At 46.1% G+C, this 17900-nt stretch overlaps 1 protein-coding gene across 1 annotated transcript in view; it reads right to left on the reverse strand.

The window, feature by feature from the left end:
• Positions 1–722: 722 nt before the first annotated feature.
• The window catches only part of LOC106597885 (ectonucleotide pyrophosphatase/phosphodiesterase family member 2-like), a 108347-nt gene continuing 91169 nt past the window's right edge, over positions 723–17900 (reverse strand). The window contains 3 exon segments of the mRNA XM_045696647.1: positions 723–1480; positions 1920–2073; positions 4793–4925. Of these exon segments, the coding sequence (XP_045552603.1) occupies positions 1310–1480; positions 1920–2073; positions 4793–4925 (458 nt within the window). The 3' untranslated portion in view covers positions 723–1309.

The following is a 17900-nucleotide window of genomic DNA, read 5'->3' on the forward strand; positions in this document are numbered from 1 at the left end:
TTAAAATAAAAAAAAGTAACCTTTATTTAACTAGGCAAGGCAGTTAATAGCAAATTCTTATTTACAATCACGGCCGGTTGTAATACATAAAGCCTGGATTCTAACCAGGGTTTCTGTAATGACACATTAGAGCCCGTCACTAAACCCATTTAAACACATTTCTTACTGAAATGAAATCTCCCAACGACAGGAACATTAGAGCCCGTCACTAAACCCATTTAAACACATTTCTTACTGAAATGAAATCTCCCAACGACAGGAACATTAGAGCCCGTCACTAAACCCATTTAAACACATTTCTTACTGAAATGAAATCTCCCAACGACAGGAACATTAGAGCCCGTCACTAAACCCATTTAAACACATTTCTTACTGAAATGAAATCTCCCAACGACAGGAACATTAGAGCCTGTCACTAAACCCATTTAAACACATTTCTTACTGAAATGAAATCTCCCAACGACAGGAACATTAGAGCCTGTCACTAAACCCATTTAAACACATTTCTTACTGAAATGAAATCTCCCAACGACAGGAACATTAGAGCCTGTCACTAAACCCATTTAAACCCATTTCTTACTGAAATGAAATCTCCCAACGACAGGAACAGGCTCTATTAATTGACTCATTTTGTTGGCGTTAAATCAAACCTACAATGCTGAGCAGCAATGACCTCTGACCTTGCTGCCAACTTCCCCGTTACACCGCGATGACAGACGAGGTAGTACAAAAAGGTTTATTGGATTAAAACATTAGGCATAAATAAGTTGATCACACAGCTGTCCGGTACATATTTAAAAGGATATCATTATTTGTTCACAGTACAGACAGAGCTTATTATTATTAACACAGTACTCTCAGCCATCACCAGCAAGACATTCATCACAAACACCACACACACACACACACCACATTATCAATACAAGTAACAACAAATAAGGAAATTCAATTCATGCTTGTTAATCATCAAAAGAAAGGGACAGGAAATGTGTTACATTACAGAGGAACAGAACAGCCATGAATAAACATTTAGAATAACACGTGAAAAAACAAAACACGACATATTCAAAAATATACACTAGACCATCGGAGCTGTGGTGGACACAGGAGAGGGTAGACAGACGGGAGAGGGTAGACAGACAGGAGAGGGTAGACAGACAGGAGAGGGTAGACAGACAGGAGAGGGTAGACAGACAGGAGAGGGTAGGCAGACAGGAGAGGGTAGACAGACAGGAGAGGGTAGACAGACAGGAGAGGGTAGACAGACAGGAGAGGGTAGGCGGACAGGAGAGGGTAGGTAGACAGTGGTTTAGATCTCACTCTCATACGTGTGCATGTGAGTCTTCAGTGAGAGGATTTCAGGGTAACTCCGGCTAGTCCGGCGGTAGAAGTCCAGGCCCGTGAGGATCTCTACATCTCGGACCCGGGCCGTGTGCAGCTTCATCAGATCCTCCACCCACTTAGACTCCTCCTCAGAGCTCTGGGGGGACGAAGACAACATCACACAACGTCAGCTACCTGCACATTTCATGATGCTCTGAGATCTCAATTCAATGGGCTTTATTGGCATGGGAAGCATATGTTTACATTGCCAAAGCAAGTGAAATAGATAAGTGAAATGAACAGTAAACATTACAAGTTTCAAAGGAATAGACACGTTTCAAATGTCATATGTCTATATACAGTGTAACAATGTGCAAATAAATCAACATAAATATGGGTTGTATTTACAATGGTGTTTATTCTTCACTGGTTGCCCTTTTCTTGTCTCTCTCTCTCACAATTTCTTTCTCTCTCTGTGTGTGTGTGTGAGGCAATAGCACCTTATTCCCTACACAATACACTACCTTTGATCAGAGCCCTATGTAGTACACTATATCGGTGTTAGGGCGCCATTTTGGACGTAACCAGGGACTCACATTGCAGCTCTCGTCGTTGTCTGAGCGGTGTGGTAGGATGAAGGCAGAGCTGCTAAGAGGTCCAGAACAGATATCCTCAGCCTGGGTGAAGTCCAGACAACTGGTTATCACACAGTAGTAGTGGGTTGGGATGGGCCCTGAACCACTTCCATACCTGTAGACATGTGAAGATCACCAAAGGAGGTTGAATATTTGTTCATGGTAGACTGTATGTAGCCAGAGGACAGTCAGTAACTATGAGACAGCATAGTCCCACAGACAGAGAACACACATTCTATCACATAAAGGCTCAATGTGAGGTTCAGTGACATTATGACGGTGACGATTGAATAGAGACAGAAGTACAGATATTTTTTAACAACAGATTTTAGCCACTAGGTGGCTCTACAACTACATTTTACATTTTGCTGGATCATTTCCATGACAATACACTTTATTTGCCTCTTTTTGATGAATGAGTAAAATACGAAATACAATATTGGCCTTGTGCAGGAAAGGAAAGAGAAATGACTGTTCCAAATAATTCTGATGTAAAACGAGGTTGGGTCTGACTTCCCATTGAGAAGTACAGTCGTGGCCAAAGGTTTTGAGAATGACACAAATATTAATTTCCACAAAGTTTGCTGTTCAGTGTCTTTAGATATTTTTGTCAGATGTTACTATGGGATACTGAAGTATAATTACAAGCATTTCATAAGTGTCAAAGGCTTTTATTGACAATTACATGAAGTTGATGGAAAGAGTCAATATTTGCAGTGTTGACCCTTCTTTTTCAAGACCTCTGCAATCTGCCCTGGCATGCTGTCAATTAACTTCTGGGCCACATCCTGACTGATGGCAGCCCATTCTTGCATAATCAATGCTTGGAGTTTGTCAGAATGTGTGGGTTTTTGTTTGTCCACCCGCCTCTTGAGGATTGACCACAAGTTCTCAATGGGATTAAGGTCTGGGGAGTTTCCTGGCCATGGACCCAAAATATCGATGTTTTGTTCCACGAGCCACTTAGTTATCACTTTTGCCTTATGGCAAGGTGCTCCATCATGCTGGAAAAGGCATTGTTCGTCACCAAACTGTTCCTGGATGGTTGGGAGAAGTTGCTCTCAGAGGATGTGTAGGTACCATTCTTTGTTCATGGCTGTGTTCTTAGGCAAAATTGTGAGTGAGCCCACTCCCTTGGCTGAGAAGCAACCCCACACATGAATCGTCTCAGGATGCTTTACTGTTGGCATGACACAGGACTGATGGTAGTGCTCACCTTGTCTTCTCCGGACAAGCTTTTTCCGGATGCCCCAAACAATCGGAAAGGGTTCATTAGAGAAAATGACTTTACCCCAGTCCTCAGCAGTCCAATCCCTGTACCTTTTGCAGAATATCAGTCTGTCCCTGATGTTTTTCCTGGAGAGAAGTGGCTTCTTTGCTGCCCTTCTTGACACCAGGCCATCCTCCAAAAGTCTTCACCTCACTGTGCGTGCAGATGCACTCACACCTGCCTGCTGCCATTCCTGAGCAAGCTCTGTACTGGTGGTGCCCCGATCCCGCAGCTGAATCAACTTTAGGAGATGGTCCTGGCGCTTGTTGGACTTTCTTGGGCGCCCTGAAGCCTTCTTCACAACAATTGAACCGCTCTCCTTGAAGTTCTTGATGATCCGATAAATGGTTGCCCTTTTTGTGCAACGCAATGATGACAGCACGTGTTTCCTTGCAGGTAACCATGGTTGACAGAGGAAGAACAATGATTCCAAGCACCACCATCCTTTTGAAGCTTCCATTCTGTTATTCAAACTCAATCAGCATGACAGAGTGATCTCCAGCCTTGTCCTCGTCAACACTCACACCTGTGTTAACGAGAGAATCACTGACATGATGTCAGCTGGTCCTTTTGTGGCAGGGCTGAAATGCAGTGGAAATGTTTTTTGGGTGGATTCAGTTCATTTGCATGGCAAAGAGGGACTTTGCAATTAATTGCAATTCACCTGATCACTCTTCATAACATTCATGAGTATATGAAAATTGCCATCATACAAACTGAGGCAGCAGACTTTATGAAAATTAATATTTGTGTGTCATTCTCAAAACTTTTGTCGACGACTGTACAGTACTATGCAGTATTGTGGATGCTTCCCAATTTAAAACCTATTCCTTTTAAAACCTCTTAAGGATCGGACACTTTTTTTTTCAATTTTCGTCTAAAATGACATACCCAAATCTAACTGCCTGTAGCTCAGGACCTGAAGCAAGGATATGCATATTCTTGATACCATTTGAAAGGAAACACTTTGAAGTTTGTGTAAATGTGAAATGAATGTAGGAGAATATAACATGTTAGATCTGGTAAAAGATAATACAAAGAAAAAAACATGCGTTTTTTTGTTCCGTCATCTTTGAAATGCAAGAGAAAGGCCACAATGTATTACTGCAGTTTAGGCGCAATTTAGATTTTGACCACTAGATGGCAGCAGTGTATGTGCAAAGTTTTAGACTGATTCAAGGACTGTTCAAAATGTTGTATCAAATCTGCCCAAATCTGCCTAATTTGTTTGCTACATTTTCAAGTATATAACTGTGCACTCTCCTCAAACAATAGCATGGTATTCTTTCACTGTAATAGCTACTGTAAATTGGACAATGCAGTTAGATTAACAAGAATTTAAACTTTCTGCCAGTATAAGACATGTCTATGTCCTGGGAAATTTTCTTGTTACTTGCAATGTCATGCTAATCAAATTAGCGCACGTTAGCTCAACCGGACACCAATCCCGTAGAGGTTAAAGTGCACGACTGTTGACCAGCACTATAATAGTGCACTATAATAGCGGCCTTTTTGGGACGTAGCCTGTATGTCAGTATTAGCAGTGAAGATCAAAAGCCCTTACTGTTTAATTTTCTCTGCCGAGTCTCTCAGACCATCGTAATCGTAGTCAAATATGGGCCCACAGATCAAGTTGAGCCCATTTCTCTCCATGGCATACTTCTTCACAAGAGTCTTCTGGAAGTAGCTCCATATTCCTGAAGGAGAGAAAGAGAAAGAGAAAGAGACAGAGAGAGAGAGAGAGAGAGAGAGAGAGAGAGAGAGAGAGAGAGAGAGAGAGAGAGAGAGAGAGAGAGAGAGAGAGAGAGAGAGAGAGAGAGAGAGAGAGAGAAAGGCAAACTGTTACAAGAGCAGCAGGAAAACTTCACAACTCGGCAGCATCTACACCCCTGTATGTTTAGGGCTGTGAGGACAGACTGGATCAGCTCTACACCCCTGTATGTTTAGGGCTGTGAGGACAGACTGGATCAGCTCTACACCCCTGTATGTTTAGGGCTGTGAGGAGAGACTGGATCAGCTCTACACCCCTGTATATTTAGGGCTGTGAGGACAGACTGGATCAGCTCTACACCCCTGTATATTTAGGGCTGTGAGGACAGACTGGATCAGCTCTACACCCCTGTATGTTTAGGGCTGTGAGGACAGACTGGATCAGCTCTACACCCCTGTATGTTTAGGGCTGTGAGGACAGACTGGATCAGCTCTACACCCCTGTATATTTAGGGCTGTGAGGACAGACTGGATCAGCTCTACACCCCTGTATGTTTAGGGCTGTGAGGACAGACTGGATCAGTTCTACACCCCTGTATGTTTAGGGCTGTGAGGACAGACTGGATCAGCTCTACACCCCTGTATGTTTAGGGCTGTGAGGACAGACTGGATCAGCTCTACACCCCTGTATGTTTAGGGCTGTGAGGACAGACTGGATCAGCTCTACACCCCTGTATGTTTAGGGCTGTGAGGACAGACTGGATCAGCTCTACACCCCTGTATGTTTAGGGCTGTGAGGACAGACTGGATCAGCTCTACACCCCTGTATGTTTAGGGCTGTGAGGACAGACTGGATCAGCTCTACACCCCTGTATATTTAGGGCTGTGAGGACAGACTGGATCAGACCTACACCCCTGTATGTATAGGGCTGTGAGGACAGACTGGATCAGCTCTACACCCCTGTATGTATAGGGCTGTGAGGACAGACTGGATCAGCTCTACACCCCTGTATATTTAGGGCTGTGAGGACAGACTGGATCAGCTCTACACCCCTGTATGTTTAGGGCTGTGAGGACAGACTGGATCAGCTCTACACCCCTGTATGTTTAGGGCTGTGAGGACAGACTGGATCAGCTCTACACCCCTGTATGTATAGGGCTGTGAGGACAGACTGGATCAGTTCTACACCCCTGTATGTATAGGGCTGTGAGGACAGACTGGATACACCCCTGTTTTGTATTTCTTTACACTACAGTCAGTCTATTCTGGAATGGCCAGATCAAAAGAAGGTGATGACTGGCTTAGACCCAACAAACCTTGATAAAGCTTTCAGTAATACCCCCAAAAACATCTAAAGCTTTCAGTGATACCCAACAACCCTTTAAAGCTACCCAGTCAGAAAAACATCTCCTAACCATGAGGAAACCACGACATCTACCCAGTCAGGAAAACATCCCCTAACCATGAGGAAACCACCACATCTACCCAGTCAGGAAAACATCTCCTAACCATGAGGAAACCACATCTACCCAGTCAGGAAAACATCTCCTAACCATGAGGAAACCACGACATCTACCCAGTCAGGAAAACATCCCCTAACCATGAGGAAACCACATCTACCCAGTCAGGAAAACATCCCCTAACCATGAGGAAACCACAACATCTACCCAGTCAGGAAAACATCCCTAACCATGAGGAAACCACCACATCTACCCAGTCAGGAAAACATCCCCTAACCATGAGGAAACCACATCTACCCAGTCAGGAAAACATCCCCTAACCATGAGGAAACCACATCTACCCAGTCAGGAAAACATCCCCTAACCATGAGGAAACCACCACATCTACCCAGTCAGGAAAACATCCCCTAACCATGAGGAAACCACATCTACCCAGTCAGGAAAACATCCCCTAACCATGAGGAAACCACAACATCTACCCAGTCAGGAAAACATCTCCTAACCATGAGGAAACCACGACATCTACCCAGTCAGGAAAACATCTCCTAACCATGAGGAAACCACGACATCTACCCAGTCAGGAAAACATCTCCTAACCATGAGGAAACCACGACATCTACCCAGTCAGGAAAACATCTCCTAACCATGAGGAAACCACGACATCTACCCAGTCAGGAAAACATCCCCAACCATGAGGAAACCACCACCATCTACCCAGTCAGGAAAACATCTCCTAACCATGAGGAAACCACGACATCTACCCAGTCAGGAAAACATCTCCTAACCATGAGGAAACCACGACATCTACCCAGTCAGGAAAACATCCCCTAACCATGAGGAAACCACGACATCTACCCAGTCAGGAAAACATCCCCTAACCATGAGGAAACCACACATCTACCCAGTCAGGAAAACATCTCCTAACCATGAGGAAACCACACATCTACCCAGTCAGGAAAACATCCCCTAACCATGAGGAAACCACATCTACCCAGTCAGGAAAACATCTCCTAACCATGAGGAAACCACATCTACCCAGTCAGGAAAACATCCCCTAACCATGAGGAAACCACCACATCTACCCAGTCAGGAAAACATCTCCTAACCATGAGGAAACCACAACATCTACCCAGTCAGGAAAACATCCCCTAACCATGAGGAAACCACAACATCTACCCAGTCAGGAAAACATCTCCTAACCATGAGGAAACCACGACATCTACCCAGTCAGGAAAACATCCCCTAACCATGAGGAAACCACGACATCTACCCAGTCAGGAAAACATCTCCTAACCATGAGGAAACCACATCTACCCAGTCAGGAAAACATCCCCTAACCATGAGGAAACCACATCTACCCAGTCAGGAAAACATCCCCTAACCATGAGGAAACCACATCTACCCAGTCAGGAAAACATCCCCTAACCATGAGGAAACCACATCTACCCAGTCAGGAAAACATCTCCTAACTATGAGGAAACCACGACATCTACCCAGTCAGGAAAACATCCCCTAACCATGAGGAAACCACCACATCTACCCAGTCAGGAAAACATCTCCTAACCATGAGGAAACCACCACATCTACCCAGTCAGGAAAACATCCCCTAACCATGAGGAAACCACGACATCTACCCAGTCAGGAAAACATCCCCTAACCATGAGGAAACCACGACATCTACCCAGTCAGGAAAACATCCCCTAACCATGAGGAAACCACGACATCTACCCAGTCAGGAAAACATCCCCTAACCATGAGGAAACCACATCTACCCAGTCAGGAAAACATCCCCTAACCATGAGGAAACCACATCTACCCAGTCAGGAAAACATCTCCTAACCATGAGGAAACCACAACATCTACCCAGTCAGGAAAACATCTCCTAACCATGAGGAAACCACGACATCTACCCAGTCAGGAAAACATCTCCTAACCATGAGGAAACCACAACATCTACCCAGTCAGGAAAACATCCCCTAACCATGAGAAAACCACATCTACCCAGTCAGGAAAACATCCCCTAACCATGAGGAAACCACCATCTACCCAGTCAGGAAAACATCCCCTAACCATGAGGAAACCACCACATCTACCCAGTCAGGAAAACATCCCCTAACCATGAGGAAACCACCACATCTACCCAGTCAGGAAAACATCCCCTAACCATGAGAAAACCACATCTACCCAGTCAGGAAAACATCCCCTAACCATGAGGAAACCACCACATCTACCCAGTCAGGAAAACATCCCCTAACCATGAGGAAACCACCACATCTACCCAGTCAGGAAAACATCCCCTAACCATGAGGAAACCACAACATCTACCCAGTCAGGAAAACATCTCCTAACCATGAGGAAACCACCACATCTACCCAGTCAGGAAAACATCTCCTAACCATGAGGAAACCACGACATCTACCCAGTCAGGAAAACATCCCCTAACCATGAGGAAACCACCACATCTACCCAGTCAGGAAAACATCCCCTAACCATGAGGAAACCACCACATCTACCCAGTCAGGAAAACATCCCCTAACCATGAGGAAACCACATCTACCCAGTCAGGAAAACATCCCCTAACCATGAGGAAACCACCACATCTACCCAGTCAGGAAAACATCCCCTAACCATGAGGAAACCACATCTACCCAGTCAGGAAAACATCCCCTAACCATGAGGAAACCACAACATCTACCCAGTCAGGAAAACATCCCCTAACCATGAGGAAACCACCACATCTACCCAGTCAGGAAAACATCCCCTAACCATGAGGAAACCACAACATCTACCCAGTCAGGAAAACATCCCCTAACCATGAGGAAACCACGACATCTACCCAGTCAGGAAAACATCTCCTAACCATGAGGAAACCACGACATCTACCCAGTCAGGAAAACATCCCCTAACCATGAGGAAACCACGACATCTACCCAGTCAGGAAAACATCTCCTAACCATGAGGAAACCACATCTACCCAGTCAGGAAAACATCCCCTAACCATGAGGAAACCACATCTACCCAGTCAGGAAAACATCCCCTAACCATGAGGAAACCACAACATCTACCCAGTCAGGAAAACATCTCCTAACCATGAGGAAACCACCACATCTACCCAGTCAGGAAAACATCCCCTAACCATGAGGAAACCACCACATCTACCCAGTCAGGAAAACATCCCCTAACCATGAGGAAACCACGACATCTACCCAGTCAGGAAAACATCCCCTAACCATGAGGAAACCACGACATCTACCCAGTCAGGAAAACATCCCCTAACCATGAGGAAACCACATCTACCCAGTCAGGAAAACATCTCCTAACCATGAGGAAACCACATCTACCCAGTCAGGAAAACATCCCCTAACCATGAGGAAACCACAACATCTACCCAGTCAGGAAAACATCCCCTAACCATGAGGAAACCACCACATCTACCCAGTCAGGAAAACATCCCCTAACCATGAGGAAACCACCACATCTACCCAGTCAGGAAAACATCCCCTAACCATGAGGAAACCACGACATCTACCCAGTCAGGAAAACATCTCCTAACCATGAGGAAACCACCACATCTACCCAGTCAGGAAAACATCCCCTAACCATGAGGAAACCACCACATCTACCCAGTCAGGAAAACATCCCCTAACCATGAGGAAACCACACATCTACCCAGTCAGGAAAACATCCCCTAACCATGAGGAAACCACATCTACCCAGTCAGGAAAACATCTCCCTAACCATGAGGAAACCACATCTACCCAGTCAGGAAAACATCTCCTAACCATGAGGAAACCACCACATCTACCCAGTCAGGAAAACATCCCCTAACCATGAGGAAACCACCACATCTACCCAGTCAGGAAAACATCCCCTAACCATGAGGAAACCACAACATCTACCCAGTCAGGAAAACATCCCCTAACCATGAGGAAACCACGACATCTACCCAGTCAGGAAAACATCCCCTAACCATGAGGAAACCACGACATCTACCCAGTCAGGAAAACATCCCCTAACCATGAGGAAACCACCACATCTACCCAGTCAGGAAAACATCCCCTAACCATGAGGAAACCACATCTACCCAGTCAGGAAAACATCTCCTAACCATGAGGAAACCACATCTACCCAGTCAGGAAAACATCCCCTAACCATGAGGAAACCACCATCTACCCAGTCAGGAAAACATCCCCTAACCATGAGGAAACCACAACATCTACCCAGTCAGGAAAACATCCCCTAACCATGAGGAAACCACGACATCTACCCAGTCAGGAAAACATCCCCTAACCATGAGGAAACCACAACATCTACCCAGTCAGGAAAACATCCCCTAACCATGAGAAAACCACATCTACCCAGTCAGGAAAACATCCCCTAACCATGAGGAAACCACATCTACCCAGTCAGGAAAACATCCCCTAACCATGAGGAAACCACATCTACCCAGTCAGGAAAACATCCCCTAACCATGAGGAAACCACCACATCTACCCAGTCAGGAAAACATCCCCTAACCATGAGGAAACCACCACATCTACCCAGTCAGGAAAACATCTCCTAACCATGAGGAAACCACCACATCTACCCAGTCAGGAAAACATCTCCTAACCATGAGGAAACCACCACATCTACCCAGTCAGGAAAACATCCCCTAACCATGAGGAAACCACCACATCTACCCAGTCAGGAAAACATCCCCTAACCATGAGGAAACCACAACATCTACCCAGTCAGGAAAACATCTCCTAACCATGAGGAAACCACATCTACCCAGTCAGGAAAACATCTCCCTAACCATGAGGAAACCACGACATCTACCCAGTCAGGAAAACATCCCCTAACCATGAGGAAACCACGACATCTACCCAGTCAGGAAAACATCCCCTAACCATGAGGAAACCACCACATCTACCCAGTCAGGAAAACATCCCCTAACCATGAGGAAACCACATCTACCCAGTCAGGAAAACATCCCCTAACCATGAGGAAACCACATCTACCCAGTCAGGAAAACATCCCCTAACCATGAGGAAACCACACATCTACCCAGTCAGGAAAACATCTCCCTAACCATGAGGAAACCACCACATCTACCCAGTCAGGAAAACATCTCCTAACCATGAGGAAACCACAACATCTACCCAGTCAGGAAAACATCTCCTAACCATGAGGAAACCACAACATCTACCCAGTCAGGAAAACATCCCCTAACCATGAGGAAACCACATCTACCCAGTCAGGAAAACATCTCCCTAACCATGAGGAAACCACACATCTACCCAGTCAGGAAAACATCCCCTAACCATGAGGAAACCACATCTACCCAGTCAGGAAAACATCCCCTAACCATGAGGAAACCACACATCTACCCAGTCAGGAAAACATCCCCTAACCATGAGGAAACCACCACATCTACCCAGTCAGGAAAACATCCCCTAACCATGAGGAAACCACCACATCTACCCAGTCAGGAAAACATCCCCTAACCATGAGGAAACCACAACATCTACCCAGTCAGGAAAACATCTCCTAACCATGAGGAAACCACATCTACCCAGTCAGGAAAACATTTCCTAACCATGAGGAAACCACGACATCTACCCAGTCAGGAAAACATCCCCTAACCATGAGGAAACCACGACATCTACCCAGTCAGGAAAACATCCCCTAACCATGAGGAAACCACCACATCTACCCAGTCAGGAAAACATCCCCTAACCATGAGGAAACCACATCTACCCAGTCAGGAAAACATCTCCTAACCATGAGGAAACCACGACATCTACCCAGTCAGGAAAACATCCCCTAACCATGAGGAAACCACGACATCTACCCAGTCAGGAAAACATCCCCTAACCATGAGGAAACCACCACATCTACCCAGTCAGGAAAACATCCCCTAACCATGAGGAAACCACATCTACCCAGTCAGGAAAACATCCCCTAACCATGAGGAAACCACAACATCTACCCAGTCAGGAAAACATCCCCTAACCATGAGGAAACCACAACATCTACCCAGTCAGGAAAACATCCCCTAACCATGAGGAAACCACGACATCTACCCAGTCAGGAAAACATCTCCTAACCATGAGGAAACCACATCTACCCAGTCAGGAAAACATCCCCTAACCATAAGGAAACCACATCTACCCAGTCAGGAAAACATCTCCTAACCATGAGGAAACCACATCTACCCAGTCAGGAAAACATCCCCTAACCATGAGGAAACCACGACATCTACCCAGTCAGGAAAACATCTCCTAACCATGAGGAAACCACCACATCTACCCAGTCAGGAAAACATCTCCTAACCATGAGGAAACCACGACATCTACCCAGTCAGGAAAACATCCCCTAACCATGAGGAAACCACCACATCTACCCAGTCAGGAAAACATCCCCTAACCATGAGGAAACCACATCTACCCAGTCAGGAAAACATCTCCTAACCATGAGGAAACCACATCTACCCAGTCAGGAAAACATCCCCTAACCATGAGGAAACCACCACATCTACCCAGTCAGGAAAACATCTCCTAACCATGAGGAAACCACAACATCTACCCAGTCAGGAAAACATCTCCTAACCATGCGGAAAACACGACATCTACCCAGTCAGGAAAACATCTCCTAACCATGAGGAAACCACAACATCTACCCAGTCAGGAAAACATCCCCTAACCATGAGAAAACCACATCTACCCAGTCAGGAAAACATCTCCCTAACCATGAGGAAACCACATCTACCCAGTCAGGAAAACATCCCCTAACCATGAGGAAACCACATCTACCCAGTCAGGAAAACATCCCCTAACCATGAGGAAACCACGACATCTACCCAGTCAGGAAAACATCCCCTAACCATGAGGAAACCACCACATCTACCCAGTCAGGAAAACATCCCCTAACCATGAGAAAACCACATCTACCCAGTCAGGAAAACATCTCCTAACCATGAGGAAACCACCACATCTACCCAGTCAGGAAAACATCCCTTAACCATGAGGAAACCACCACATCTACCCAGTCAGGAAAACATCCCCTAACCATGAGGAAACCACAACATCTACCCAGTCAGGAAAACATCTCCTAACCATGAGGAAACCACATCTACCCAGTCAGGAAAACATCTCCTAACCATGAGGAAACCACGACATCTACCCAGTCAGGAAAACATCCCCTAACCATGAGGAAACCACCACATCTACCCAGTCAGGAAAACATCCCCTAACCATGAGGAAACCACCACATCTACCCAGTCAGGAAAACATCCCCTAACCATGAGGAAACCACAACATCTACCCAGTCAGGAAAACATCTCCTAACCATGAGGAAACCACATCTACCCAGTCAGGAAAACATCCCCTAACCATGAGGAAACCACGACATCTACCCAGTCAGGAAAACATCCCCTAACCATGAGGAAACCACCACATCTACCCAGTCAGGAAAACATCCCCTAACCATGAGGAAACCACATCTACCCAGTCAGGAAAACATCTCCTAACCATGAGGAAACCACATCTACCCAGTCAGGAAAACATCCCCTAACCATGAGGAAAACCACATCTACCCAGTCAGGAAAACATCCCCTAACCATGAGGAAACCACCACATCTACCCAGTCAGGAAAACATCTCCTAACCATGAGGAAACCACAACATCTACCCAGTCAGGAAAACATCTCCTAACCATGAGGAAACCACGACATCTACCCAGTCAGGAAAACATCTCCTAACCATGAGGAAACCACAACATCTACCCAGTCAGGAAAACATCCCCTAACCATGAGGAAAACCACATCTACCCAGTCAGGAAAACATCTCCCTAACCATGAGGAAACCACATCTACCCAGTCAGGAAAACATCCCCTAACCATGAGGAAACCACATCTACCCAGTCAGGAAAACATCCCCTAACCATGAGGAAACCACCACATCTACCCAGTCAGGAAAACATCCCCTAACCATGAGGAAACCACCACATCTACCCAGTCAGGAAAACATCCCCTAACCATGAGGAAACCACCACATCTACCCAGTCAGGAAAACATCCCCTAACCATGAGGAAACCACATCTACCCAGTCAGGAAAACATCCCCTAACCATGAGGAAACCACATCTACCCAGTCAGGAAAACATCCCCTAACCATGAGGAAACCACCACATCTACCCAGTCAGGAAAACATCCCCTAACCATGAGGAAACCACCACATCTACCCAGTCAGGAAAACATCCCCTAACCATGAGGAAACCACAACATCTACCCAGTCAGGAAAACATCTCCTAACCATGAGGAAACCACGACATCTACCCAGTCAGGAAAACATCACCTAACCATGAGGAAACCACGACATCTACCCAGTCAGGAAAACATCCCCTAACCATGAGGAAACCACGACATCTACCCAGTCAGGAAAACATCCCCTAACCATGAGGAAACCACCACATCTACCCAGTCAGGAAAACATCCCCTAACCATGAGGAAACCACATCTACCCAGTCAGGAAAACATCTCCCTAACCATGAGGAAACCACGACATCTACCCAGTCAGGAAAACATCCCCTAACCATGAGGAAACCACGACATCTACCCAGTCAGGAAAACATCCCCTAACCATGAGGAAACCACCACATCTACCCAGTCAGGAAAACATCCCCTAACCATGAGGAAACCACATCTACCCAGTCAGGAAAACATCCCCTAACCATGAGGAAACCACACATCTACCCAGTCAGGAAAACATCCCCTAACCATGAGGAAACCACAACATCTACCCAGTCAGGAAAACATCCCCTAACCATGAGGAAACCACCACATCTACCCAGTCAGGAAAACATCTCCTAACCATGAGGAAACCACCATCTACCCAGTCAGGAAAACATCCCCTAACCATGAGGAAACCACACATCTACCCAGTCAGGAAAACATCTCCTAACCATGAGGAAACCACTTCTACCCAGTCAGGAAAACATCTCCTAACCATGAGGAAACCACGACATCTACCCAGTCAGGAAAACATCCCCTAACCATGAGGAAACCACATCTACCCAGTCAGGAAAACATCTCCTAACCATGAGGAAACCACATCTACCCAGTCAGGAAAACATCCCCTAACCATGAGGAAACCACCACATCTACCCAGTCAGGAAAACATCTCCTAACCATGAGGAAACCACGACATCTACCCAGTCAGGAAAACATCTCCTAACCATGAGGAAACCACGACATCTACCCAGTCAGGAAAACATCCCCTAACCATGAGGAAACCACCACATCTACCCAGTCAGGAAAACATCCCCTAACCATGAGGAAACCACATCTACCCAGTCAGGAAAACATCTCCTAACCATGAGGAAACCACATCTACCCAGTCAGGAAAACATCCCCTAACCATGAGGAAACCACCACATCTACCCAGTCAGGAAAACATCCCCTAACCATGAGGAAACCACCACATCTACCCAGTCAGGAAAACATCTCCTAACCATGAGGAAACCACGACATCTACCCAGTCAGGAAAACATCTCCTAACCATGAGGAAACCACAACATCTACCCAGTCAGGAAAACATCCCCTAACCATGAGAAAACCACATCTACCCAGTCAGGAAAACATCCCCTAACCATGAGGAAACCACATCTACCCAGTCAGGAAAACATCCCCTAACCATGAGGAAACCACGACATCTACCCAGTCAGGAAAACATCCCTTAACCATGAGGAAACCACCACATCTACCCAGTCAGGATAACATCCCCTAACCATGAGAAAACCACATCTACCCAGTCAGGAAAACATCTCCTAACCATGAGGAAACCACCACATCTACCCAGTCAGGAAAACATCCCCTAACCATGAGGAAACCACCACATCTACCCAGTCAGGAAAACATCCCCTAACCATGAGGAAACCACAACATCTACCCAGTCAGGAAAACATCTCCTAACCATGAGGAAACCACAACATCTACCCAGTCAGGAAAACATCTCCTAACCATGAGGAAACCACGACATCTACCCAGTCAGGAAAACATCCCCTAACCATGAGGAAACCACGACATCTACCCAGTCAGGAAAACATCCCCTAACCATGAGGAAACCACCACATCTACCCAGTCAGGAAAACATCCCCTAACCATGAGGAAACCACATCTACCCAGTCAGGAAAACATCCCCTAACCATGAGGAAACCACCACATCTACCCAGTCAGGAAAACATCCCCTAACCATGAGGAAACCACATCTACCCAGTCAGGAAAACATCCCCTAACCATGAGGAAACCACAACATCTACCCAGTCAGGAAAACATCCCCTAACCATGAGGAAACCACAACATCTACCCAGTCAGGAAAACATCCCCTAACCATGAGGAAACCACCACATCTACCCAGTCAGGAAAACATCCCCTAACCATGAGGAAACCACCACATCTACCCAGTCAGGAAAACATCCCCTAACCATGAGGAAACCACGACATCTACCCAGTCAGGAAAACATCTCCTAACCATGAGGAAACCACGACATCTACCCAGTCAGGAAAACATCCCCTAACCATGAGGAAACCACGACATCTACCCAGTCAGGAAAACATCTCCTAACCATGAGGAAACCACATCTACCCAGTCAGGAAAACATCCCCTAACCATGAGGAAACCACATCTACCCAGTCAGGAAAACATCCCCTAACCATGAGGAAACCACAACATCTACCCAGTCAGGAAAACATCCCCTAACCATGAGGAAACCACGACATCTACCCAGTCAGGAAAACATCCCCTAACCATGAGGAAACCACGACATCTACCCAGTCAGGAAAACATCCCCTAACCATGAGGAAACCACGACATCTACCCAGTCAGGAAAACATCCCCTAACCATGAGGAAACCACATCTACCCAGTCAGGAAAACATCTCCTAACCATGAGGAAACCACATCTACCCAGTCAGGAAAACATCCCCTAACCATGAGGAAACCACATCTACCCAGTCAGGAAAACATCCCCTAACCATGATGAAACCACATCTACCCAGTCAGGAAAACATCCCCTAACGATGAGGAAACCACGACATCTACCCAGTCAGGAAAACATCTCCTAACCATGAGGAAACCACAACATCTACCCAGTCAGGAAAACATCCCCTAACCATGAGGAAACCACAACATCTACCCAGTCAGGAAAACATCTCCTAACCATGAGGAAACCACGACATCTACCCAGTCAGGAAAACATCTCCTAACCATGAGGAAACCACGACATCTACCCAGTCAGGAAAACATCCCCTAACCATGAGGAAACCACCACATCTACCCAGTCAGGAAAACATCCCCTAACCATGAGGAAACCACATCTACCCAGTCAGGAAAACATCTCCTAACCATGAGGAAACCACGACATCTACCCAGTCAGGAAAACATCCCCTAACCATGAGGAAACCACCACATCTACCCAGTCAGGAAAACATCCCCTAACCATGAGGAAACCACCACATCTACC

The sequence above is a fragment of the Salmo salar genome, chromosome ssa02, assembly GCF_905237065.1.
Source record: "Salmo salar chromosome ssa02, Ssal_v3.1, whole genome shotgun sequence".
NCBI lineage: Eukaryota > Metazoa > Chordata > Actinopteri > Salmoniformes > Salmonidae > Salmo > Salmo salar.